The sequence below is a fragment of the Phoenix dactylifera genome, unplaced genomic scaffold (assembly GCF_009389715.1).
Source record: "Phoenix dactylifera cultivar Barhee BC4 unplaced genomic scaffold, palm_55x_up_171113_PBpolish2nd_filt_p 000007F, whole genome shotgun sequence".
Lineage (NCBI taxonomy): Eukaryota > Viridiplantae > Streptophyta > Magnoliopsida > Arecales > Arecaceae > Phoenix > Phoenix dactylifera.
Genome location: NW_024067666.1, coordinates 3,858,177 through 3,883,573, shown reverse-complemented (window position 1 = coordinate 3,883,573; position 25,397 = coordinate 3,858,177). Strand labels below are relative to the sequence as shown.

Below are 25,397 nucleotides of genomic sequence, written 5' to 3'. Positions count from 1 at the left end.
TCTCATTCTATCATATGCTCTCTCCATGTCAAGCTTGATCCCCATCAAACTCATCCTACTCGAGGCCCTACCAAGATCAAACATAAATTCCTGAGCAATAAGGACATTATCTGTGATACTCCGCCCTCCCACAAAAGCCCCCTGCTCCGGGCTGATCAGTCTCGGTAGAATATCCCTCAATCTCAAGGCTAGTAACTTCGCCGTCGCCTTGTACAAGGTCGTACACAGACTGATCGGGCGAAAGTGACTCGGCTCAGAAGCATCCTGTCGCTTCGGTATCAGGGTGACTAGGGTCCTCTGCCAATCTATAGACATCACGGCTGTGCTGAAATACTGCTATATGGTCGCCGTCACAGTCTGTCCCACAATCATCCAGTACCTCCGAAAAAAAACGGTGGAAAGTCATCCGGACCGGGCGCCTTGTCCCCCTCAAGGGACCACATCACCTCCGAATCTCCCTCTCCGATACCAGCCTAATCAGTGCTGCTGTATCCTCCTCCGCCACCCGTATCAGTGGTGGCACAATACCCTCTGAAGTCACGGTGCCCGTCTGCTCAGACCATCTGGCCATGAAAAAACCCTCCAACACCCTACGAATCATATCTGGGTCCTCCACTAGCTGCCCATCCTCATCCCTGATCGCCCTGATCCTGTTCCGATGCCTCCTAATCACTGCCGTCTGGTGGAAAAATCTAGTATTCCGGTCCCCCTCCTGGATCTACTGTACCCTCGATTTCTGTCTCCATAAGATCTCCTGCCGTCTCAAAAGGGAATCATGCAGGGCTAGAAGTGACCTAAGCTCCCCCATCTCCTCATCTGCCAAACTTCCCTCCACAGCCTCCTGAGCCTGTAACTTGGCAATGGCCTCCTCAGACTCCTCAATCCTCCTAAAAATATTCCCTACCTCCTCACGGTTCCACCTTCTCAACCTTCTTTTCGTCAGCTCCAATCGGCAAGACACACGATACATAGCATCCCCTCTCACCGGTACGCCCCATGCCTCCCTCACAATCTCCCAAGACCGTGGATAACATGTCCAAAACTTCTCAAATCTAAAGGGGGAGCGAAAAAAGACAACTGCATCAGTACTAACCAGTAAGGGGCAATGGTCGGATGCAATCCTCGGCAGGTGACGGACCTGATAGTCAGAGGAACACTGAACCCACCCCGGTGTGGCATAGACTCTGTCCAATCTTTTTTAGTTAGAAGGCTAGAAGCATCATTCTTTTGTAAAAGAATATAAATCAAAGTGGGAAGCTTTATTAATTGCAAGATTTAAAATAAAGCCAATGCTGCTTTTAATAAAGCTTGAGACGAAGCTTGAGTCTACTAATTGCAAGATTGTGAACCGCTAATTAATGGGACTTTAAGTTCCTTGTAACATCACTGATTATTTCAAAGTAAACAAAAACCATGGTTTTCTTTCCTCGAAGAAACCCTATCTCTAGTAGTCACCACTGGCCCCACTTGGGCTCCTCAGCCCTCTGCCCCTCTGTGGCCCGGGAGCCCCCTCTGCCCCTTTCTCCCTCCATCCCATCTGCTCTCTTCTCTCCTCCTCCTTTGTCCCCTGGTGGGTCATGAGCCTACCCTTGCGATGGCAGTGATAATACCCAACCACCCGTGCAACACTGCAACATATCACATATCAAGGCTAGCTATGAAAACTAGTCCTTCAGATCGGCCGAAATCGAGCCATAATCCTCTGGGCCAGCTTGGTCAAGAGATCCAGCTCGATGTCGGTTGAGCGAACATGGTGGGTAGAGAGAAAGAGAGAAGAAATAAAAACAAAAAGAGGGGCTCAGCCATCTTGTAGGAAGAAATAAATGGGGAAAGGGGAGAGAGAGAGAGAGAGAGAGAAACAGCTAAGATACTTCATGAAGAAGGGTGGCGTGGGATTTGATAGGTGAAGAAACTCATCGGAGGTTGAGCAGGAGACGGACTTTATCTCCATCTAAAAAAAGGGATTCCTTCCCGACTTGAATTAGGAGCAAGCCTCCCTCCTTTTCTTTGTCCTTCTCTCCTTCCCTTATCTCTCCGCTATCACAAATCTCTCTCTCTCTTCCCTCCGGTCCTCAACTACAATCTGTGATTCCTCAGTCAAAGCTGCCGGCCACTGTCGTTGCCTGGTGGCCAAACCGGCCGCCGGGAGCCTCCCTACCTCAAAAACTCGGCACCCCGGCGGCCTACATTAATGTTACGTATTTAGTTCATTTGGACGGCAATTATTCGCCTACATCTCTTTCTCTCCCACTCCTGCCACCTTTACTCGGCTGTGGGCCCGCTTAACGGCCAACGGCTATGCCATAAAGCTCCTGCACTCCGCAAAAGTTTTTTTTTTTTCCCCATCCTTGCATACTCTCTTAAATATTAAAATTTACATGAATACTTTTTTAACATTAATATTTATATATATAATTTTATAAAATATTTATTTCATATATATATATATATATATCTTTTATTTTATTTTTCTTGCATATGTGCCCACACCATATAACGCCGTCAAAAAATTAGCAGTTTAAAATTAAAAATAACTGAAATATTCTTAATGGATATATATAAAAAAGAAAATATTTATAAGGATAAATATGCAAATAATATTTTGTGAAAATATTCATGTAATTTTATATATGTAGCAGAGTTTACATGCAAAAAATTATAATTTTATTTTTTTTATTTCAATCTGTTTTAACACTCGGATTTGTGTAGGGTGGCCTTTTGCTACATAGTCGTGGAGATTGTGAATAAGTTTGAAAAGTTCGAAATCCTTGAATGATTTTGCTTGGAGATGATTGATGTTGTTTCATCTATGAGTATAGCAATAGCAAGAAATTTTGATCATTGCAATCTATCGTGTGCCTTTGAAAGATTCCAATCTTTTCTATATTCTAATATATGCCCTCATATGTGCATCTCTAATAATAAATATTATAAGCTATGTTTCGATGAAAATAAGATATAGATATTGTTATAAATAAAGAGAAATAACGTAGAATAATTTCATAATTAGTGAAAGAACTTTCACAACTATTTTTATTATCTAATTGTCGAATCAATTTTTTTAAGCAATATTTTTTATAGAAAACATTGAGGAGTAGATACTAGACGAATCCGAGTATTAAAACAGATTGAAATAAAAAAAATTAATTAGATTTTTTTGCATGCAAACCCTCCTAAATATGTGAATTACATAAATACCCTCTCAAAGTATTATGTGCATATATACCCTTATAAATATTTTCATTTGCATATCTATCCATTAAGCATATTTTAGTTATTTTTAATTTTAAACCGCTAATTTTTTAACGGGGTTAGATGGTGTGGGCATATATGCAACAAAAAAAAATAAAGGGTGTATACGCAAAACAAGTATTTTATAAGAATATACATATAAATATCAATTTTAGGAGGGTATTCATGTAATTTTAAATATTTAGTAGGATACATACTAAAAAAAAAAGTACAACAGCTGCCACAAAGTAAAAAAAAAGTGGCCTAAGGATGGAGGGGTGGCTATAAAATATGTCCAAAAAACTTCTTTCGAGCGGTGGACAGTGAAGGAGGCGGCATATGGCTTGAGCAACCTAAATGGGTCACAATATCTCGCTATTACATGGATATCCCCAAAGTTGGTCGCTGAGAAATCGCATCCGTCCGATCGCTCAGTTAGTTTCCTGTTCTGAAACTCGCGGAATGACAACCGCAACCCCGTTGCCCCCTTGCGTTCCTTTCAGGCGAAGTATTTAGCGGACAACCGGCTCTGTTACGCTCCGTCCAAACAGCAATCAGCCTTCAAAGATTCATCATCCGTGGGCCCGACCTTTAAAACGGACACGTGTATCGTTCCCTTTGGATAGGTATCTATTCACTGTTTCAAAACCCACAGCGAAGTAAGCACGTCAACGTCTATCGTGGCCACGGGGCCTACGTATACCTGTTCCCTCCTGCCATTGCCTTCCTGGTCTTCCCTTCTTACCTTCGTCGCCAATTGAAAACCCTAACCCTAAGATAGAAATCCTCGCCCGATCGGCGAGAGAAACCTAGTCTTCTTCGAGATTGTGATCTCGCTGGGTGCGAGCGATTTCGATCGAGAGGATGTGGCATCGTCCGTCGTACGGGAAGGATGGGGACGTCGAGGCCGGGCCGCGGCTGCTCTACCCGATGATGCTGGAGAGCCCGGAGCTCCGGTGGGCGTTCATCAGGAAGATCTACGTGATCCTGACCGCCCAGATGGCGCTCACCGTCGCCGTCGCCTCCGTCGTCGTCGCCGTCCGGCCCATCTCACACTTCTTTGTCTCTTCCGCAGCCGGCCTCGGCCTCTACATCTTTCTCTTGATTCTCCCTTTCATTGGTATCTTTTATGAATTTTTCTTTAATTTCCGGTTTTTATGGCATTTCTTACATTATTTTTTTACTCTGTTCCTCTGGCTTTTATCTAAACAAGGGGGAAATCAATTTTTGTGGAATTTCTACAGTTTTATGTCCGCTGTATTACTATCACCAGCGGCATCCGGTGAATTTTCTTCTCCTCGGTTTGTTCACGGTGTCGATAAGCTTCGCCGTTGGATTGACATGCGCGTTCACGAGTGGTAACATCTAATTCCTTGTCCTATTTTTATTGGTGGAAAGGAATCTTTTTCATAGATTGATAAGGTGGATAGACTCCAATTTTTTGTTATATTGTATGGAAAATTGTTGCTGGAATGGGAATTGATTATGGATTTGGAAAGAAACCCTAATCTAGTAATAGTTCATGACACCAACAACTTGATTGAATTCCTTGAAAGAGGATTTTACTAAAACTGTTCTTGATAATTCAAGTTGAGAGTGAGCCTTGGCGCAACCGTAAGGTTGTTTTATTGTGACCTCGAAAATAATTTTTCCACGGGTAAGGCTGCATATATTTGACCCTCTTCAGATCCTATAGTGGTGCGAACTTAGCACTGGGCCACCCTTTTCCTTTGTATTTTTGATAAGAAGAGTTTAAATAATGCACTTTCAGTTGTTCAAAAGTTGGATGTTTAGATGATTGTTTTGAAGCCTCCTTCTGGGGATGCTCTATGACCTGAAATGTTATGTCAAAATCGGGTTTTGATTTAGGAGATTGGTCAATTGGGACTTTTTTTGGGGGGTTTGGCACGGGGCGGGGAGGAGGTGAGGGCAGGGGGTGATGGGGGTTTTAATTGCTATAGCTTTCATTAATATCCTTTTAAAGCTTATTAGTCAACTGGCTAGCATAGATATTTGCAACTGAGAGTTAAGAGTCCCATCAACCAAAAGTAAATAAATAACAGTTAGGATCTATTTCAATTGAAAAAAGCATTTGCTTCTTGAAAGAATTTCATCATAATAATTTGACATATGAAGTGAAACAAATCCTTGTCTCAATATGAGAAGGTGCTTTCATGCCTACTCATGGTTTCTTGTGAGGTAGAGATAGCACTCTCTTATCAAGGAAAAATGATGCTTAGATCAGCAGTAGGCAGGTGGCCGTCAGTTGTATGAAGTTGCAAACTTTAGGTAGGAGGATGTTGTTTAACGTTCCTCAACAGCAGACTTGAGGGTATTCTGCTTGTAAAGAATTCTCTCAGTATTATATAACCATAAGCTGATACTTGAAACATAAGCCATATCTCTTCAGAATGATTAGAAATTTAGGGGCTAATTATACTTCTTTGGAAATGCTAAAGACTGTCCATCTCTCTCTCCGTCTCTGCTTTTCTTCCTTCCTCCCTCCCTCCTCTCTCTCTATATATATGTGTGTGTGTGCACCCATGTACGACTGAATCTGGCTGAAAGCATCGAAAGTTTGGTGATTGAGCTTCATACAAGTTAAATTTTCACCTCTACTTCCGATAGTGCTGCAGATTGGTTAGCTAACATTGTGGGCGCCAACATTTGAAGGATAACTTTATACTTCAACATTGATCAGCTATCACATGGTTGACCGGCTCTAGTGAAACTGGATTTAGTTGTACCCACCATTCTATCTTAATTGAAGGCTTAAGGCCTATGTCCGTTAATGCATGAATGTATGCGTAGGTGAACAAGGAGAGAGAGATTAAAATGGTGAAGATACATTAAGAACTTATAGTTACATAGAATATTAATACAATATGTTGTGGGTTGATCCAATAGCTTGCAGTGGTCTGATGTCCTGTTGTATCTGCTGTAAGATCTTTTTTTTTTTTTGTGACAATGAGCCGTAAGACAGTTGCTGGATTTTCTGTATTGAAATTACTTCACTATGTCTTTTAGAATTATAAATCCCATATTAAAGTAGAATTTCTAATTTTTTAGTATAAGTCGTTAGATCTTTGTAAGAGGCTCAGAAATCCTTTTTTTCTAGCATGTATTGGATTTTGGCATTGTAAAGGTGTGCAATCTTGATGCTAATAGTTCTTAGCTGCGAACAGGGAAGGTCATTTTGGAAGCTGCTATTCTTACCGCAGTGGTGGTTGTTAGTCTTACTCTCTACACATTCTGGGCAGCAAGGAGAGGCCATGACTTCAACTTCCTTGGCCCCTTCCTGTTTGCTGCTGTTTTAGTATTGCTGGTGTTTGCTCTCATCCAGGTAAACGAGACCCATTAGGCTATTACTCCATTTTGTGTCATTCTTTTATTTTATCTGTGCATATTTTTAACAATTGGGTGCGTATCTGCTTGTCTTGCAGATGTTTTTCCCACTGGGAAAGATTTCTGTCATGATATATGGAGGGTTGGCTGCAATCATTTTTGCTGGATACATCATTTATGACACGGACAACTTGATTAAGCGCTATTCCTACGATGAATATATATGGGCTGCTGTTGCTCTGTATCTTGATATTATCAACCTGTTTCTTTCTCTGCTTACTCTATTTCGAGCAGCTGATAGTTGAAATAAACACAGTTAGCCGACCAACTATGTAATATCAAATTAACATATGCTATGAATTCAAATTAACATTTGCTATTTACAAGTTCAGATGTTATCTGATATTAAAATTGTATATTGTCTTCCTAATGAGTATCAAGGTCATGCAGTCCTGTCCAGTTTTCTGCCCTGTTTTTATTTCTTAATTGTGTGGAAAGTTTGCCAAGAGTAGAATTTTCTGTGGTGATACAGTGATCTGGGACAGATTGATTAAAATTCCTTTCCTGTGGCTTTCACAATGCATTTTTCTGCTTCTCATTCTGTTTCGCCGATCTGTTATATTCCAAAATTCTGTGCTTTTCTTCCTCTAGAACAGTGTAAAGAGGCAGGCGGTGACAATGCTAGGTTGCATCATGACTCATGAGGAATATATTAGGATGAGATTATATGTTGATTTATGATATCAGATCGAGCATGTTTTGAAAGAGGTGTCCTGATGAGCAAGGCTTACTACTGCAAGGTTTGAGAAGGATCGGATATATCATTTCTACTATTTTATCCGCCTACGTGATTGGAACTCATGATACTTATGTTATGGTAGAGTAAAATTTTCGATAAAAATGGGCTATGGAATTCATGTATCTGCACAAATTTCAAAGTAATCTCGACGGTCGGATGGTGAATCCTTCTTTCGCGCTAAAGATACAACCGCGTCCCTACCATCAGTTGGTTTTTTTTTTTTTTTTTTTGGTGAAAACGGCAATTCATATATCTCTAGCTTGAGTACATGCGGCCATATCAAAAGAAAGTAAAGACAACAACGGGGTAGGACACTCAGCTACTGATGTCCAAAGAAACCCTCCCGAGTGCCGGGCAACATAGGAGGCGACCCAGTCAGCCGCTCTGTTCGCCTCCCGATACACATGTGCAGCATGAAAGTCACCCATCTCCTGAGCCAGTCTCCTAGTCTCAAGGATAAGTGGATGGCCATCACCGAACCTATCCACCCCCTGAATCCAGTCGATCACCGCCGAGGAGTCTCCCTCGAGAAACACCCGGACAGCACCGAGAGCCCTCCTCGCAAAGGATAGGCCCTCCCAAGCAGCACACAACTCTGCCCCGACAACGGTAGGTCCTGAAATGCTGCGGCCCCCAGCGGCTATCAGTCTACCCCCACAGTCTCTGATCACAAATCCCACACCTCCAGAGACACCATCCACCAGCCTACTACCATCAAAATTTACCTTGAGATGACCAAGGGGTGGGGGTACCCAAGAAACCAGGGCGAACTTGGGCGCTATCTCAGCGGAGGAAGTACCCCAGATGTCCCTGGCCATCCCAGAGGTAACAGAAGCAGAGGCCACGACGATCTTCCCTGCACGTAGCACTGCATGATCCACCACCATCCGCGAAGACCACAACCATCAGTTGGTTCGTAACGGTCTAATTCTCAAGCGAAACTCCATATAAATAGAAACCCGCGTCCCTTTCGTTTGCGCGACCGGTGGCCGGGCTTCCCCACCCCTCTCTTCCGCCCCTCCACCATCCTTTCAACCGCCTCCCTCCAAACCCCAATTCCCCTCTCCTCCCCTTCTCCCGATTCCAATCCGATCCCTTGGGCCACCGCCCGTCAATCCTATTCGCCTCTTGGAAGAACCGCCCGACGAGCACGAGATGGTGAAGAACAAGCAGCACGACATCGAGGCTGGGGTGGGCGGCGGCGCTCTATACCCCAACATGATGGAGAACCCACAGATTCGGTGGGCCTTCGTTCGAAAGGTCTACACCATCGTCGTCATCCAGATTCTGCTCACCATCGCTGTCGCCTGCGTCGTCATCTTTGTCCCAGCCATCTCCCGCTTCCTCCTCGCCCATACCCCTGCCTCATTGGCCGTCTTTATTCTAATCATCATCGCGCCATTCTTCGGTAATTTTTGCGGAATCCCATCCAATTTAGATATCTTGATGAGTTTTAGCAAAAGAAGCTGTGATTTTGATGATGGTTCCCCTCCGTGGAACAGTTATGTTGCCGATGATATACTTCCGGCAGCGCCATCCGATAAATCTGATTCTCCTCATGCTGTTCACGGTCTGCATCAGCCTCACGGTCGGGTTGGCATGCGCAACAAGGAGCGGTAAGGAGAAAACTATTTTCAATTTGCATTCATATTTGTCTTCCTGCTGAAAGAAATCCCATGAGCAGAGGAAGAAAACAATCATTTTGGTGCCTGTTTTTGTGTTAGGTTTGTCGCAAAGGGAATTCTTCTACTTTGTTATTTTGAATTTGAGAAGGAAACAATGTAATCAGATTATTATTCTAAATATTCTTTGAATTATGAGGTAGTAAGAAAACAGAATACAAAACGACAATAAAAATTTTTATATAGAGAGTGTAATGGACAAAGAGCACCACTAAAACTTAATATATAACATTTATATTTCGGAATCCGACATTTCTATATATTGAGTTGGAGAAGGAAACTGATGTAGTTGGAATGTAAATGCTATTGAGTTTTGGGAGGAGAAAATAGAAGAATAAGCAAACACCTATAAGTGATGTATTTCATCGCAATCAAGATGCATCATTTGTTTTTAAATGTCTGTGGAGTCGTGAAGTTCTACGAAAATAGAATAGAAAGAACACGATGAGAACTGTATGATTTAATAAAACATAATTGACACCAATGCATTACAGATTTAGTGCTGGTGCTTAATTAAAATGATAAAAACATAGAATTCTATATAAAATTTTGGGTTGTTTGACTAGCAATATTCAATGCCTTCGTGTTTAAAATTACCTCTAATGGCTTGCAATCATGAAGCTTTGGCTTCTAAAATTTTGGTTAGCCATCAAAATTATATACTCGTTCAACACTTGAATATACATGGTGGAGTAACTTATATTATAGTATTCAAAAAAGATCCTATATCTTAAAATACACTTAATGGGACCGTATCCAGAATCTTTTTGTTTGACAAGTAAACTTACACTATGAAGTGGTTCCCATGAATTTGCCTTACTCATCAAAACAATGAATGCATTCAGAGTTGAATATAAATAGGGTTGTAGTGAGATGAACACATGATCTTTGTTTCCCTTGAGTTGTTGGTGCCCTGAGCACCAAATTAAAGTCAAGAATGGAGACTGTCAAGGGGTTTTTTTTTTTTTTTTTTTTTTTTTTTGCTAAAGAAAAGGGGTAGGGGGGAGGAAGGGACAAGCCCACCCCCGCGTAGCAGCCCCCACTGGGCCCCCGTCCCGCCAGGAGAATGTTCGATGCGGGCAGAAATGGCCGTGTGTTGGGCACCCCGACCGGTTTTACTCATACCCTCCCCACCCGTGGGCCCGGCTCAGCTACTCCTCTGAGCTCTGGCTCGAGTCCCACGTGTGAGTACGTCACACCCGGCACCACCCCGGCTACTAGCGGTTCAAGAGCGGTCCTACACCACAAGTCCAAGCAGTGGCCAAAGTAGTGAGCTCCGGTCCACAATTTAATCGTCGCCGCAGCGATTCGAACTTGAGACCTTGTGGTTAGAATTGCTGCCCAGTACCACTAGGCTACCACCTTGGTGGCTGTCAAGGGGTTCTCATAAATCGAAAAAGAGAAGCTGTCTTGGCATAATAAGGAAATGCAACCATGCATAAAGCAATTGCTAGAGGGGCCCACATAAGAAAATATAGTTGTGACTCAATTCACAAGCTAGGGTTTTTTACCTGCATGAATGCATGATGGACAGATAATTTTGGTTCATGGATTCCATAATCTACATGAATTAACAATGAGCATCCAAGGGAAGTAAATAAGAGTCTAAGATGCCTCTGCGAAGGGCGACCTAGAAAGACCAAAGAGACTGGCCATAGAGAAAGTCCAACCTGGTGAAGTAGAGTGAGGCTGCCATATGAGAAGGGTACCTTGAACAGAGAGAGATCCACCAGAGAAGGTCACTGTGGATGTCAAATGTGCAGGATGGTGTTATATTACATTCTTAGTTATTTTATTTTCTTTTCTTCATTTCATTGTTCAAACTGGCTTTGTATGAGTAAGTCCTTATCAACTTTGTTGATGTTTTTTGATCTTTTAATGTCTTTGAGCCTTGAAATTGCTACTTGGACACAGCTCTGCAGCAGAATTGCATGATGCTGTTGACATTCTAGGTTTACCATATCCATTATGTGATTTGTTTCGATTTTGGCACAGGAAAAGTTATACTGGAAGCTGCATCTCTGACGGTTGTTGTTGTTATTGGGCTCACACTATACACATTCTGGGCTGCCAAAAGAGGCCATGATTTCAACTTCCTAGGGCCATTCTTGTTTGCAGCCCTTCTGGTGTTGATGATATACTGCTTCATCCAGGTCAGTGGACCATGCCAAGCTTTAGCTCTCCCAATTCCTTTCTTTATGACCTGGGGCTGAGCATCTTAGCTATGCTCCTGCAGATTTTCATCCCATTTGGAAAGGTCGGAACGACGATCTATGGGTGCTTGGCGGCGCTTATTTTTTCTGGTTTCATCATCTACGACACCGACAACCTGATCAAGCGCCACAGCTACGACGATTATGTCTGTGCTGCCATTTCTCTGTATCTTGACATCGTCAACCTTTTCATGGCTCTGCTCACAGCCTTCGGTGCTAGTGATTCATGAGCAGCTCGACGCCTCCATTAATGGCTCTGTTAACAGCCTTTAGTGCTAGTGATTCATGAGCAGTTCGACACCTCTATCGGGCTTCTTCCTACCTTCAACTGCCATGGATACCGAACCTTATATAAGTGCATAGTCTTCAAGTTGATCATGATAACAGTTTTTGCCTGTATGCTTTAACATAACTGTAATCAAATTGTAATGTGGTTCTGAGAGTGGCCTTGTAGTTATGGACGGTCTTTGAATTGAAATACTGTATTGCTATGGAAGAGGGTATTATAATTTTACATATGAAGTACTTGCATGTTTGAGATTATTCCTCAATGTGGAATCATGTATAAAGAGCCAAAATAGACTGATTTCCTTTGGCAGATCAAGAACATAGAGAGGAGCCCACACAGTCGTGCTCTTTTCAAGAACTAAACTGTTTGCTTTTCTGCAGTCAAAGATTCTTCCCGGCCGCAACTGTTTAAGAGCTGAACATGGTCCCCTTTTTCCTGCTGCTAGTATTTGTACAGTATCACTTGCATAACAAAAACCAAACAGCAAAAGCAAATCCACAAAAGAACCCCCAGTGGTTGATTTGATTCACTTCTCCTTTTCTTTTTCTACAATGGCAGATGGAGCCCACTTCACACATTTCTTTGATTACAAAAATTCCTCGCCAAGCCATTAGTTTTCAGTTTGGGCCATTAGCTAAGCAAATGGCTGATCACTTTGATGGTCTGCAGGCAGCTCTCCCCGGTCAGGCGAGGTGCTTCCTCTCGCTGGCAATGTTGAGGAGGCGGGATACTCCCTGCGTCCACATCTCATACTCCCTCTGGCTCCTGCATTCGAACTCGATGACCCGGCGCTCCGCCGTCCTCAGTCCAAAGTAGCGCCGTTGCTCTCCGCCTTCCAGCAAGTGTCGGCCCGGCCATGCTTGGATATCCCTGCGAACCTCCATAACCACGCCTGCAGCAAACAATGCCGGAGCATCGTCATCAGTCCATGCAAAGGAAATAGACCTGCAATACTTGACCTTCATTAATCACTTGTGTGAGACTAACTCTTTTTCTTCTTGGTGATGGTTCCAGCAACATGCCTGCTCTTCATCTTAAGCATTACCTGCAGACTCGGCAGGACAAAATATAACTTAAAACATCTTGGAGCGAGAATGATGACAGTGAGAAACAAACGGTAGCAAGCTTTACACAACCACCTTACCAGGCCCATGCGATTGATGTACACCGAGACGACCTTCCAATGAAGCGCGCCTGCAATTAATTATAATCATCAAACACAAAAAATATCAATGCCAATCCTTCCCTGGGACTCTTTTTAACTTCAATCGTTAACGAGAAGGTTGGCAGCGACTGCAGACCTTTCCGGGTGCGTTTGAGAAGCTCGGTCCCCCGGGCGAGAAGCTCCTGGCTGCAGAGGCCAAGGAAGTTCTCCTCGTCCTGTACAAGCTCATCACTGAAACTGCTTCCATTGCTATCCAATTCCTTGTGTTGCTTGTGGTGGCGATGGTCGTGGTGGCCTCCCATCCCTCCCTTCTCCACCGGGATGACGGCCGCTATGTTCCATACCTCTTTAAGCGCCCTGGCCTTCAATGTCGCCGCCCCTCGCAGTGCTGCCAACCCAGAACAAATCTTATTTCTCCAATAACAGCCCATGGAGGATATCTCTGCAACAAGAATTACACTTACCAGTGGCCGCAGCAGCAGTGAGAGTGATGATATCCCCAGGGTTCCGGACGTTAACAGCAGAACCGACGACCGACGCCAGGTGCTCGCGCTCGGCCCCCATGGACTCGGCAGCCTCAACACAGTGCGCGGCCACAAGGGTTGCAGCAGACGCCACCGCCATGTCGGTCCTGGTGGCACGGTCGTCCTTGCCCGACCCCGAGGTGGCGGCGGTGGCGGCTGCGATCGCCGCAACCGCCGCAGCGACGGCGGCCACCGAGACGGCAGCATGGAGCTGGGCATTGTGGGCCCGAGTCTCCTCTTTCTTCTTCTCCCTCCTGTCCTTGAGCCACCTCCCCACCGTCTTGCTGCTCCCTCTATACGCTTGGAGCTTCGGCGTGTTGCCAGCTCGGCACAACTGCAGCTAATCCATTGCAAGTGAAGTGATTACTTCATTGCAAGCGCTCTACTATACTACTACCAGAATACCATCTTTTTATCCTTACATTCCATTCTTCAGGCATGGGATTATTCCCAGCTTATTAGAGAGATTAATTGATGCTAGCCAAATTTTTTCACAAATGAATGTTTGATAACTACTAATAAAGTGCCTTTTCTCTATTGGAAACCAAAGGAATCATGAAGATGGTGAGAGAGACTTGGTGACCTCAGGGATGGCAGGGGGCATGAGCCGTATAAAGAAGGAATCACTCTCTGAACTAAGATAAAAGTAATGGGCAGGCTCGGGCATTAAGGCAGTAAGGGGGCAATCACTGACTGGGGTGTCTTGTTTAACTGGGACAGAGAGGAGACAGCTCTGCAGAAGAACCAGAGCTTCTTGCGTCCAACAGAGCTAAACAACAGCCCAAAGCCCAGCACAAGCTAAGCTCACAGAGCTACAAGACAAAAAAAGGACAGGATCTATGACGACAACACACCTCTGGATCTATCCCAATGCCCAAAAAACCCACAGTTCTCTTCACGCAAACTTTGACTTTGACCCCCGAGGACAAAAACCAGCTCTGTCTTAATACAAAAGGTAAAAAGGATGATCCAGGGAGTATTCCGTGAATTACAAGAAAATTACGATGAAGGAGAGATTAATTATAGGGGCATTTTGAGATGAAGATTGGGAACTTGTTCGTGTCGAGGCAGGACTACATTGGTAAGACTCGCTAAAGGGACTAAAAATGGCAAGAAAACAGAGAGCCAAAAGCTCACAGGCTCTTAAAGAAAGGGGGTGGTTCATTTAATTACAAGCCTGGCGAAAGAAATGTCAGGTGCTTTATTGGGACAAGAGAAAGGCAGGACTCTCTCTCTCTCTCTCTCTCTCTCTCTCTCTCTCTCGCTCGCGGAAAATTTTTACTTATTAGAGAGCCTGAGATTTGGTCGCGTTGTCTTCAGCGCTCCAGATTTCAAAGAAACAATTTTATTTTTCTAAAGAAGGAACAAACAGTATACTAAACAAAAATAAGCAAACAGAAAGAAAACAAGCAACGCTTTTCTAAAGATAAGAAATTATAAAAGTTTGAGAGAGAAAGGAAAGCAGGGGAGGAGACCTTAACGTCGTCGATGTCCGAAGGGGAGACGGGAGGACTATCGGAGAGGGATCCGCCGCTCTGGCCGCCATTCAGAGGCCCGCTGCTGTGGGATAAACGCCCTGATGCGAGTGGTGACACTTCCTGCTGTTTAGAAAGAAACAGGGCAAGAGAACAAAGTAGGGAGAAGATTAGATTTTGAACAGTGAAAAATAAAGAAAAAAAATATAATCTTTTTGTAGTTTTGGAAGTCTCTAGGACTGCAGGTTTACTAAAAAAAGTTTGAATAGGTGCAATGATCTAAGGTAAACTCAGAAGAATCCAAGAGAAAAGCTTAAGAGAAACATTTCTAAGAATTTAAAATTTCAACGAGAGTTAATAGCTGTTGACAAATAAAATGTCTGTTTTCCTCTGGATTCACTTGCCAATGTTCTAAGAATCTGTGGAGGAATAATGCGTTATGCTCTGATGCCACCGAGAAAATAAGCAGAGCACCTGTTAGAACCCATGGAACATAAAAGTAAAAATAGCTCTGCTTTAAATAAAAGAACTTCAGAACAAAGGAAGGTATTGTATAAAGATTCTGTAAATATTTTTTTAAGTTTAAGTAAACAATTTAAAAAAAGCTGTTGAATCATAGTACAAATGAATGAAAAATGTAAGAGAAATGAATAAAAATACAAGAAAAAAGCCACTATAAGGTCGATCTAAATGGAAGAAACAAGAAATGTAAACAAGCAAAGGGAGAAAAAGAATGCTTTTTTCGTTTTGATAAAATGGATGGGAAAACTCTGCCACGATTCATGGATATTATTTAAAAAATAGACAAAGTAAAAACCTTTACCACTGTAAAGCATTAAGAAAGAAGTGGGAGGAACCAACACCAATCCATTTATATGCAAAAATCCAGAAAAAAAATCCAGTTCTGAAGGAAATAAACCAAACAAGTACCCAACTCCTCCCCTGTTTCGCAACTCTTTTGGGGCACCAACTCACCGACTGCGACATTATCCTCTCCATGACGAGCTGCGAGGTGGCGGAGGGAGCGAAGGAGAAGGGGTTCCCACCGACGGAGGCCTCCTCCAGCTCGCCGGCGGCGTCCTCCAGGATCGCCCCAGGCGGCGAGGGGAGAGGGGGGCCGAGGGCCTTGGAGACTTCTAAGGCGGAGGCGCTCCAGGAGCGGGAGAGGAACTCCATCGGGTCTCGGGGGGCCTCCGGCGGCCGGAGGGCGGAGGGCTCCGGCCGCCAGCTTTCTCTGTGGTCGTCCATCAGGAGCCGCTCTCGCCGCTGGTTGGCGTTATGATGATGATGCAAATTCCCCGGCTCGTGATGGGGTTTTAAAACGCGAAAGAGAGAGAGAGAGAGAGAGAGGTGATAAGACCTTCGCGGTGGACTCTGCACTGTGTCAATCTCCAGTCACTACTCTCCTGTAACCTTCTCTCACTGAGTTTGAAGTACTGAAATGCCCTCGACTCGGATCCAACTGCGAACAGGGGAATCATGCTGCAATGAGGGTTGCTAATGGAGGTTTTAGTGAGGTAAAAGGAAGAGTGACCTTTTTCTTTTTCCTTTTCTCTTTTTTTTTAAAAAAAAATGGTTCTAAGGGGAGGAGTAACCTTTGAGTTTCCTTAAGAATTAGCTTTGGGTTCGCTTTAAATTGTTGATGGATGGATAGGAATGTGATGGGCTCTTGGGGCTTTTGCAGTTAGACAGAGCTCTGGGCTCAAGGTAATGTGGCCCTGAACTGAAGTTTCTGATCTCCAATTACACAAATGTACTCCCACTGTGAGCAGGTTTTTCAGGATTGGGCTTCTTTTTTTTTTTCAGGAAACATGAGGCTTGGGAACAAATAATGAATGGTCGATTTTTTATTTGTGTTATAATAGCAAAGGTTATATCCTATGAAATAAGGGTCATCTGAGGCTATTGTAAGTTTGAGATTCATGTATAAATGGATTTAAATAAATTGACATAGTTATAAAATTGTCATTGTGATCAAGCTGCAAACCATGGCATTACTCAATTGATGTCCGTCTTTGTTTACCTGGGCCCACCATAAGACTCCATCCTGCAATGGTAATGTGGAATTTTTTAGGATAAAATATTTTGTTTTGGTAGCACATTTTAATGGCACCATGGTCGGAAGTGGTAGAGTTGAAGTCGGTACTATGGTCTTTGATCTCCATGCAATGCATGACTATATGAAGATAGAATAGGAGACAAAGCTAATGACAGCAATAGAGAGGATGGTATAGGATACGCCGTAAACGAGATTGAAGGTGCAGCATGGCAGGGGCGGTAGAAGCAAAGAAGAGGAGGCCGACGATGCGGGAGAGGAGGAAAAGGAGACCAAGGTGGAGGTCATTGAGGAGGAGGGATGAGAAGAGGAGTGGGTGGGACTCGGAGATCAGGTTAGATGAAAACAAAGAATAAGGAGCATGACAGTATTTAAAAAGGAGGAGGAGGCAGCATTAGAAAATAAGGAGGTGGCGAGAGTGGGTGGAGCTTAGGACCAAATTAGATGAAAAGGAGAATAAAATGAAGAGATAAGGATAGTGGCCAAGTTTAGAGAAAAGGTGTTGGAAGATAAGGCGGTAGGAGTGGATGGAGAGCTTGAGTGAAACCGGTTAAGAAAAAGGATGAGAAGAGCCATAGAATTTAGAGGGAATGAGATGTTGGAAGAGAAGAATGTAGTGGGAGCAAGAAATGATAGGAAAAGGAGAAAAGAGTGTATTTGTTAATAAATAGGTCTTTTTTTTTCAAAGTAGATAAAATCATTCCACCTTATGATTGTATGCTAAATGGGACTCGAAACTGTTTTGAACTTTTTAAGTAAGTTTAAAGATCACTTTGAAACTTGTTAAACTCATAGGACATTAAATAAAACTGATCCTGAATTAGAAGATATCTAGATAATTTTTCTTTTATTACAAAAAAATATATGATTTAAATCCAAATCAAAAGTAATAACTTGCAACAACTTTACCAAAACGGCTATGGCACCTTCGATCCCCATCTAAATGAAGCTCGATTAGCAGAGAGTATTCTTTTCCAAATCCTAATATACAGACCTAACAACTTCAAGCGTATTAACTTGGTGGCTGGTCCACATACCACCCAAAGCGAGCACTCCACTCCGGTTATAGACTGGGAGATCAGTGTACCTGCCGTGAGATTACCAAATCCGAGCATGCCTAGAGACTGTGAGCTGACAAGAAGGGACCCGCACAGGTGCAGCACCTCTCTTCAAGGGAATCTTTGAAGTAATTCAAATAAAGTTGGATGCCCGTTACCCCTAATGCATTCAAAGGTACATGTCCTATATATATATATAAAGAAAATGAACTTTGTATCATGGATAGAGGTTGTATTTTTTGTGTAAAAGGAGGATTTACCCTCATTTGAATGAATCAACCCTATTATGCATCCTCCTGGCAGATTTCAGAGCATAAGTGGTGATCCAATGGTGAATTCCTGCGAAGTATCCAATGGCTACTGGCTGGTTGCTTCATTTTCATCCCTAAATGGACATGGACCCATGACCAGATGAGGACAACCAGTCACAATTTGTCCCTTTCTAGGTATCTCACCTCAGCAATATAGTCATAAATGTTGATATTGCATTGAAATTTTGTCTAGTCTCCTCAGCTTTTTTGTAATGCTAGGTAATGTGGGTATTTACATTGCATCCCCTGCTTCTGTGACCTCCCATCTATCAATTACCTCCACCGTAAATTCTTCTTGATTCTTCATAAAGGCCAGACGGCCCGATTTGGAGCCTCCCTTCTTAGAGAAAGAAGAAAAAAAAAAAAAGAAAACTCTAAATAGAATTTACAATAATAATAACTAATGTAGGACTAAACACATACTTATATAGGTCCTCGCATACTCTTCTCGTTTAAGTACTAACGTTCTTGTTAGGCTAAAGATTCAAATACATTTAAATCTAATTACAAACATCACAATTGGCCCTCAATAGATTCATGCTACATTGTCTTTTAGTTGACATAGATTATGGGTTGAATCTGCTCTGATACCATTTGTAACAACCTAAAACCTCATCCAAAATGACTAGGCAGAAAGTATTATTTGAATTTCTTGATCCTGTATAAGTACCTAAAATCTATCTACGAATAACTGATGTAAGATTAAACACACCTCTATATGATGCATAGAGGATCTTAGATATGATCCAGCAACATCCATCTATCCAAATCTCTTTATTCTTTATAACAAGATTACTCTTCATCATAAAGTGTAAAGATGTCAAATTTAGTATTATATCATTCATGTTATTATTATTATTTTAAGGGGGAAAAAAAAAGAAGAAGGAAAGAAGTCCCACTTGCAATATGCAAGGGAATTCCATCCAAAGCGAGCATCCAAGGCAACTTCAATATATAGAATTCAAACAAACAAACAAACAAACAGACTTGCCAAATGATTTAACAAAATGATGTTGTCAAGCTTCCTAAAAGTACGTATCATTTTGAGGAAACATACAACCCATGCATGCGAATGGTGGCCGGTCTCGGAATTTATCCGTACACTCGAGCCCATCTACTCTCGCATCTAAACACGGTTCCAAGATTTCGCCTAGCCACGTGATAAAGCGGCCATTTAACGTCCTTTCCCTCGAGCCGAGCCACCAAAGTATCTAATTAAAGAGGCAAAAAAGGGCCCCATCTTTTGGTCTCCTTCGTCCTTGCTCCTCCATCCCAATCCCAATAACATGGTGATGGAACACAACTAGAGTATTTAATTAAGCTCACTGCCTATAATAATGGTGCCAATATATCTCGGAAAACGGGGCCAGATTTACGATCGAGGGGGCGTGTTGATGGTGTCTCATGTTGGGTTCCATCCTCCATGTACAAGGCCTGTCACATTCGGCCAGAATTATTCGCTGGATTCAGAAAAACACCTTGAAGGAATAGGTGCCACTTCTTGCTTCAAAATAGAACCATATGATTTTCTAAATTAAATTCATCTGTAGAGAGATCAATAAAATTATGAATTAACTAGTCTTAGACATAACCAATCACTTCGGATATATCTTTTGAGTCAAAGAAGGAGTGGTTTTGAAGTTTATTGTCTTTTAACCTTTTTTTTTTTGAATATATTTATATTTGATTTATATGAATCATTTATTTATTTTATAAAAAAACAACAATCTATCATAGGATTTTTTCTATTTCTATCTCAAATTTACGGATTCCTTCGCTCGTGTTTTAACCTCCTCTAGGGATCAAAACCCTCTCTCTTTTTGGCAGATTTGAGAGCAAGAGCGTGCCTTGGGGACGTCGTCATCTGAGCTGCTGTCCCCTACGCACCGTCCACTGAGCAAAAGCGAAAACCCACCGGCCTTCCCTTTAACCTTTTCTTCGTCTCACCCTTTATGCTCAAAAAGGAAAAAAAAGTTCGTATTATTCGGATTTTTGTGACAAACTAAGAATTAGATCTTGTTAATTTGTGTTTCTTCTTAATTCCATGTGAAGGGCGGTTATTCGCAAGCATTGCCCCTGGCGAGCTTGAAAATATTTTACCTTTAAGGTGGTGAAAGTTTTGCACGACAGTGAGACGCCCGAGGAGGAGCAGAGGAATTGGACGCAGAGGGTCAAAACTGCAATCTTCTTCAAAAACTTTATTGGCCAGCAAGTCAGCACCACTAATTTCTTTCTCTAAATGTATTGTGGGTGCTGAGCATGTCTTGAATTTACTTTCAATCAGAGTTTACAGGCGCTAGATAGTCAAAAATAAGAGATCTTTTTCCAAAGCGAAGGAAAATGTCCTCCAAACTGCCGTACATATTTTGTTTGAGTTACACAAATAGCTGGTCAGGATGCAGGCCGGACCAACTAGACACCAGTTCGAGTCCAAATCAACTTACTCTGTTTTATATATCTCTTATAAAAAAATAAAAAAAAAAGAGTGGAGAATTGAGTGTTTTAGAAATTGGGTGCATTGGACGTTAGAATTTGCGAGGAAATCTCGTGCTTTGTAATCTTCAGTTTCTATAATAAAATTTTTGCAGCATCTTTGCCTATGGACATAGATCAATAAATCGAACCACATAAATATTGTACACTCTTGTTCTTTTCTTTTCTTTTTTGTTATTCTCTCTATCTGTCGCAATAATGAGAGCTTGGACGGCTCTTTTAGTTTGCCAAATATGCTGAGTAAAGAATTTTGAGGACGTGGCCGCCCGGTTGAAGAAAACAGGGGAGGTGGTGGGGGTCTCCCTCGCTGAAGATCATTTTGCTTTGCGGTTCCGGTCGCCGGAGCTCCGGGACCGAGCTCTGTTGGAGGGCCCCTGGGTGGTGGCCGGCCAACTTTTGGCTATGGAGCCGTGGGCGCCGGACTTTCTACCCAGGGAAACCCCTGTGAAGTCCGTGGTGGTCTGGCTCCGGCTACCGGGGCTCCCCCCGGAGTATTGGTCGCCCTCGACCATTATGGACATCGCCGCCAAGGCAGGGAGGCCCATGGCCGTTGACAGTGTCACAGAGGGGCGGCGTGCCATGGGTTTCGCTAGGGTTAAGGTGGCTATCGACGCCTCCGAACCCCTCCTCCCAGGGATTCGGATACAGGGAAGGTCGAAGACCATTTGGCAGCCCTTTGTCTTCGAAAGCGTTTCGGACCTGTGCGTCCGGTGTGGTAGAATCGGGCACCTCGAGCCGGCGTGCCGGTTTGGGGCTCCGACTCCGACCGGAGCTAGTTCACCGGGGGATGTGGGTTCGGGCCTGATCTATGGCCCGTGGTTGGTCACATCCCGCGCCCGGCAGCCACGGGAGAAGGGTCCGCCGGAGCGGGGGAAGGTGACCGAGCCTTCTGCGGGGTCCCCCTTACCTCGACCTACTCCGCCGAGTCCCCCCTCCTCGACCAGCCCTCCGGTGTCCCCGCCGGATCTTGAGGGCTGGCAAAAGCCTACGAAGGTGGCCCGCCGCCACTCCCCGCCGGTGGTGGCGGCCCGGGCCACTGGCGGACATGAGGAGAGCTCCCGAGTTGACATGGCTGGTGACTCGATCGCGGGACGAGTCGACTCGGTGCCCTCGGCTAACAGGACTGGGTTGCTGGGGACTCGGGCCGGTCTGTCGGATCAGGCCGGGCCGTGTTCTGGGTCGATGGGCCAGCCCGTGCTTCAGCCCAAGAAACGGAACAGGATCTCTGGGCTTCTGGAGGTGGGCCGTTCCTTGGGCCGAGGTCGGGCGGGCCACGGAGGACTAGCGACTCGCGGGGCACGTGTGCCCCGCGTGTTTCACGCGGTGAACCGCGCGACGGGCCCCCTGGCCCGTCGCGCGGAGGCTAACGCGTGGCCCAGCTTGGCTGGGCCTCGCGCGGATGACCGTGGGAAGGCCCCTGTGGGCGGGGGCCTCCCACTGTTCACGGCCCAAACGGGCCTTATGGGGTCCGATTCAGGGCCCAACCCACTAGCCCAGGCTGCGGGGCCCAGTGCCAGCGAGTTCCACTTCGGGGCTCAGGCCCCGGGGCAGGACCCGCCGTCCGTCTGCCTCGCCTCTCTAGGTTCTCTAGAGGTGGCTGTGGGACAGGGAGATGGTGCCTCGGGCGAGTCAGAGCTGGGTGACGCGACTAGTACGAGTGAGGTTCCCATCTGCGACGACTGCCCCATGAGCGACTCCTTGGTGGGGCGGGATACGTCGGCACCTGTGGAGTCGATGAGGCGGGATACGCTTGTACTGGTGGAGCCAGGGGTAGGGGACCCCAGTGGTCATGAGGGGGCTACTCGCTCGACCGTGGATCACTCGACTGTTGTTCAACGGGTGAAGGCGGCTGTGCTGCGAGTAGTGTCTGGGACTAGCACGGATGAGGGTCAGCAGGGTGATCCTGATTGTGAGATGGTGATAGACCCTATGGCCCAGAGGGTCGATGAGCCTGTGGCCGACCTCTCGGACTTTTTCCCATGAGGATTCTTGCGTGGAATTGTAGAGGGGCGGCTAAGCTGGCCTTTATGTCATCCTTTAGGCGGCTGGTCCAGATCCATAGTCCGGAGATCTGCCTACTTTATGAAACACGACTTTCCGGTAGAGGACTCAGTCGTGTCTTACGACGGTTAGAGGTTGACTGGGAGTCGTATGCAGTAGACTCCCAGGGGTTGTCGGGGGGCATTGTGGCTCTGTGGAAGCGGGGTGTGGCTACGATTGACGTATTCCACAACTGCTCCCAACAGGTCATCATGACCATCTCGGAACCTAACGCTGCTCCGTGGGTCTTGTGCGGAGTGTATGCCAGCACTAACCATCGAACCAGGAGGGTTCTGTGGGATGAGCTCACCCACCTACTTGCTCTGGGCCTTCCGGCTGTGATGGTGGGTGACTTCAATTGTATCTTGGAGGAGAGTGAGAAACGAGGAGGCAGGGCCTTCACTGACTCAGTGGATAGGAGGGAGTTCCGCGATTTCCTCTCGCGGAACGGCCTAGTAGATCTGGGTTTCTCAGGTCCGCGCTTCACTTGGTGTAACAACCAATCCGGACGAGCTAGGGTGTGGGAGCGACTGGACAGGGTTGTTGCTTCTACTGACTGGCTCATCAAATTTCCGTCCTATAGGGTTAGCCATCTTACTCGGATTGCTTCGGATCATTGTCCTCTGCTGTTCTCGACGGCATCAGGCTCGAGTCATCGTAGCCCATTCCGTTTCGAGAAAGTTTGGCTATCCTTTCCTCAATCCTGGGACATCGTCCGGGGAGCTTGGGGTCTGCCGGTCCACGGCGACGCCATGCAGAGGATTTCACGAAAACTGGAATTGACCAAGCGACGGCTACGTCGCTGGAATCGGGAGGTCGTAGGTGATATTTTTAGGAAGCTGGAAGATGTGGAGGGTGCGATTGCTGCCCTCCAAAGCAGGGAGGATCAGGTGGGCGTGCTCCCAGAGGCTGATATGGTGAGCCTCCGGGGACTACTCGCCACCCACCACTCGATCCTACGGCAACATGAGATTTTCTGGAGACAGAAATCCAGAATTCAGTGGGTCAGAGAGGGTGACCGGAACACTAGTTTCTTTCACCGATCGACGGTTATTAGGAGGCAGAGGAACACTATTCGTTCCTTGCGGGATGAGCGGGGTCTTTGGGTGGACGATGATTCGGCGATTAGCCACATCCTACTCGAGTTCTTTCGCTCCCGCTGGACGGAGGATAGTGGGTCGGACGTTGCTGGCTTGCTCCCGAGAGCTGAATCCCAAATCGGGGTGGCTGCGAATGCACTATTGGTTCGACCAGTGACGGAGGGGGAGGTGCGAGAGGCTGTCTGGGCATTGGGCGAGGACAGGGCTCCGGGCCCAGATGGCTTCCCTCCTTTCTTTTTCTGGAGATACTAGAGCATCGTTCGGTTCGCAGTGGTAGAAGCGGTCCTGTGTTTCTTTAGTCGGTCAGGTATGCCTGACGACTGGAAGGCCACTTTTGTCACGCTTATACCTAAGCGAACGGATGCGTCCGAGCCGTGCCACTTTAGACCGATCAGTTTGTGCACTACTTTATACAAAGTGGTGGCAAGAATTCTGATGGATCGTATGAAGCCTTTCCTCTCCGGCATTATTTGTCAAGAGCAAGGTGCTTTTGTTGGAGGTAGGAGTATTTTCGATAACGCTATGGTGGCCCAAGAGATGATGTGGGATCTTCGCCGGGCCCCGAAGCGTCGAAGCCTGATGGCTATCAAGCTGGACATGGAGCGAGCTTACGATAGAATCAGGTGGAGTTTTCTTAGGCGAGCTTTGGAGAGTCTGGGTTTCCATGAGACCTGGATTGGTTGGGTTATGGGGTGTGTTCGGAGTCCGCGGTTCTCCATCTTGATCAACGGCTCTCCGTCCCCATTCTTTAGCTCTACTATGGGGCTTCGGCAGGGATGCCCGCTATCCCCGTACCTATTCATCATCTGTTCTGATGTTTTGTCTCGATTGCTGCGGGCTGCATGTGTCGCCGGAGAGCTGGAGGCTTACGTCCCAGCTCTAGGGGCCCAGCCGATATCCCATTTACTATTCGCCGATGACTGCCTACTCCTGACGCGTGCCCGCGTAGCAGATGCCCTGGCTATTAGGCGGGCTTTGGCTGCCTATTGCTATGCATCTGGTCAGAGAGTGAATGCCCAGAAATCCTCTATCTCCTTTAGCCCGAGTTCGCCACTCGGGGTTCGACGTGAGATTCGGAGGATTCTGGAGATGCCTGAGCAGGACGGGACCTGGACATACCTGGGTGTTCCGATCACAGGTAGGAGACTGCGTGTATCTGAGTGCTCCGGGATGGTGCAACGGGTCCAGAGTAGGCTAGAGGGTTGGCGAGCAGCGTCTCTATCTATGATGGGTAGAGTTTTGCTGATTAGATCTGTTTTGGGCTCTATGCCTATCTATCTCATGACTAGCACGGTGGTACCACGATCCGTCCTACTAAAGATTGAACGACTGATTCGGGGCTTCTTATGGGGCTCGCTTGGTGGGGGCCGTGGGGTGCACCTGGTGGCATGGGAGAGTATTTGCCTCCCTCTCAGGGAGGGTGGCCTTGGGGTGTTGTCTCTCCGGGAGAGACGAGAGGTGCTCCTCGCCCGGCACGCTTCCCGCTTCATCCTGGAGCCGCAGAGCTTCTGGACCCGGATCATGACCGCCCGCTATGGGGGGTAGGCCGGGAGGGCGGGGTTCGAGGTGGGCGGGGGTGTTCCTTTTTATGGCGTGAGATTGCGAGATATGTGCCC

The 25,397-nt window shown here is 45.5% G+C and overlaps 4 protein-coding genes across 7 annotated transcripts; 3 read left to right on the top strand and 1 right to left on the bottom strand.

Moving 5' to 3' along the window:
* The first annotated feature begins 3,960 nt into the window (after positions 1 to 3,960).
* LOC103704508 (protein LIFEGUARD 4-like) lies at positions 3,961 to 7,035 on the top strand. Its single transcript, XM_008787832.4, has 4 exons — positions 3,961 to 4,351; positions 4,476 to 4,589; positions 6,417 to 6,574; positions 6,675 to 7,035. Exons 1-4 carry the CDS (start codon positions 4,096 to 4,098, stop codon positions 6,879 to 6,881), a joined length of 735 nt encoding a protein of 244 aa, XP_008786054.1. The 5' UTR covers positions 3,961 to 4,095; the 3' UTR covers positions 6,882 to 7,035.
* Positions 7,036 to 8,327: 1,292 nt separating this feature from the next.
* LOC103704507 (protein LIFEGUARD 2-like) lies at positions 8,328 to 11,784 on the top strand. Its single transcript, XM_008787831.3, has 4 exons — positions 8,328 to 8,783; positions 8,878 to 8,991; positions 11,053 to 11,210; positions 11,294 to 11,784. Exons 1-4 carry the CDS (start codon positions 8,531 to 8,533, stop codon positions 11,498 to 11,500), a joined length of 732 nt encoding a protein of 243 aa, XP_008786053.2. The 5' UTR covers positions 8,328 to 8,530; the 3' UTR covers positions 11,501 to 11,784.
* Positions 11,785 to 12,051: 267 nt separating this feature from the next.
* On the bottom strand, positions 12,052 to 16,513 carry LOC103704506 (VAN3-binding protein). Of its 4 annotated transcripts, none has more exons than XM_008787830.4 (7): positions 15,699 to 16,513; positions 14,724 to 14,846; positions 13,189 to 13,582; positions 12,861 to 13,112; positions 12,704 to 12,753; positions 12,547 to 12,604; positions 12,052 to 12,451 (listed from the first exon to the last, which is right to left on the bottom strand). In XM_008787830.4, the coding sequence occupies exons 1-7, from the start codon at positions 15,969 to 15,971 to the stop codon at positions 12,243 to 12,245; spliced, it is 1,359 nt and encodes a 452-aa protein (XP_008786052.1). In that variant the 5' UTR covers positions 15,972 to 16,513; the 3' UTR covers positions 12,052 to 12,242. The 4 variants fall into 4 exon arrangements, with proteins under 4 accessions (XP_008786052.1, XP_008786051.1, XP_008786050.1 ...); XM_008787829.4 differs by having other exon boundaries at positions 14,724 to 14,849; positions 15,699 to 16,512; XM_008787828.4 differs by having other exon boundaries at positions 13,189 to 13,588; positions 15,699 to 16,508.
* Positions 16,514 to 22,620: 6,107 nt separating this feature from the next.
* LOC120104547 lies at positions 22,621 to 24,033 on the top strand. Its single transcript, XM_039115852.1, has one exon. The coding sequence runs from the start codon at positions 22,621 to 22,623 to the stop codon at positions 24,031 to 24,033; it is 1,413 nt and encodes a 470-aa protein (XP_038971780.1).
* The last annotated feature ends 1,364 nt before the right edge of the window (positions 24,034 to 25,397 follow it).

Coding starts and splice junctions, on each gene's coding strand:
- LOC120104547 (XM_039115852.1), top strand. CDS start 22,621: ATGAGGATTCTTGCGTGGAATTGTAGAGGGGCGGCTAAGCTGGCCTTT.
- LOC103704507 (XM_008787831.3), top strand. CDS start 8,531: ATGGTGAAGAACAAGCAGCACGACATCGAGGCTGGGGTGGGCGGCGGC. Junction 8,992..11,052: donor GGCATGCGCAACAAGGAGCG/GTAAGGAGAAAA, acceptor ATTTTGGCACAG/GAAAAGTTATACTGGAAGCT. Junction 11,211..11,293: donor TGATATACTGCTTCATCCAG/GTCAGTGGACCA, acceptor ATGCTCCTGCAG/ATTTTCATCCCATTTGGAAA.
- LOC103704506 (XM_008787827.4), bottom strand. CDS start 15,971: ATGGACGACCACAGAGAAAGCTGGCGGCCGGAGCCCTCCGCCCTCCGG. Junction 14,850..15,698: donor AGAGGATAATGTCGCAGTCG/GTGAGTTGGTGC, acceptor CTTTCTAAACAG/CAGGAAGTGTCACCACTCGC. Junction 12,754..12,860: donor TCTCAAACGCACCCGGAAAG/GTCTGCAGTCGC, acceptor AATTAATTGCAG/GCGCGCTTCATTGGAAGGTC.
- LOC103704508 (XM_008787832.4), top strand. CDS start 4,096: ATGTGGCATCGTCCGTCGTACGGGAAGGATGGGGACGTCGAGGCCGGG. Junction 4,352..4,475: donor CTTGATTCTCCCTTTCATTG/GTATCTTTTATG, acceptor GAATTTCTACAG/TTTTATGTCCGCTGTATTAC. Junction 4,590..6,416: donor GACATGCGCGTTCACGAGTG/GTAACATCTAAT, acceptor AGCTGCGAACAG/GGAAGGTCATTTTGGAAGCT.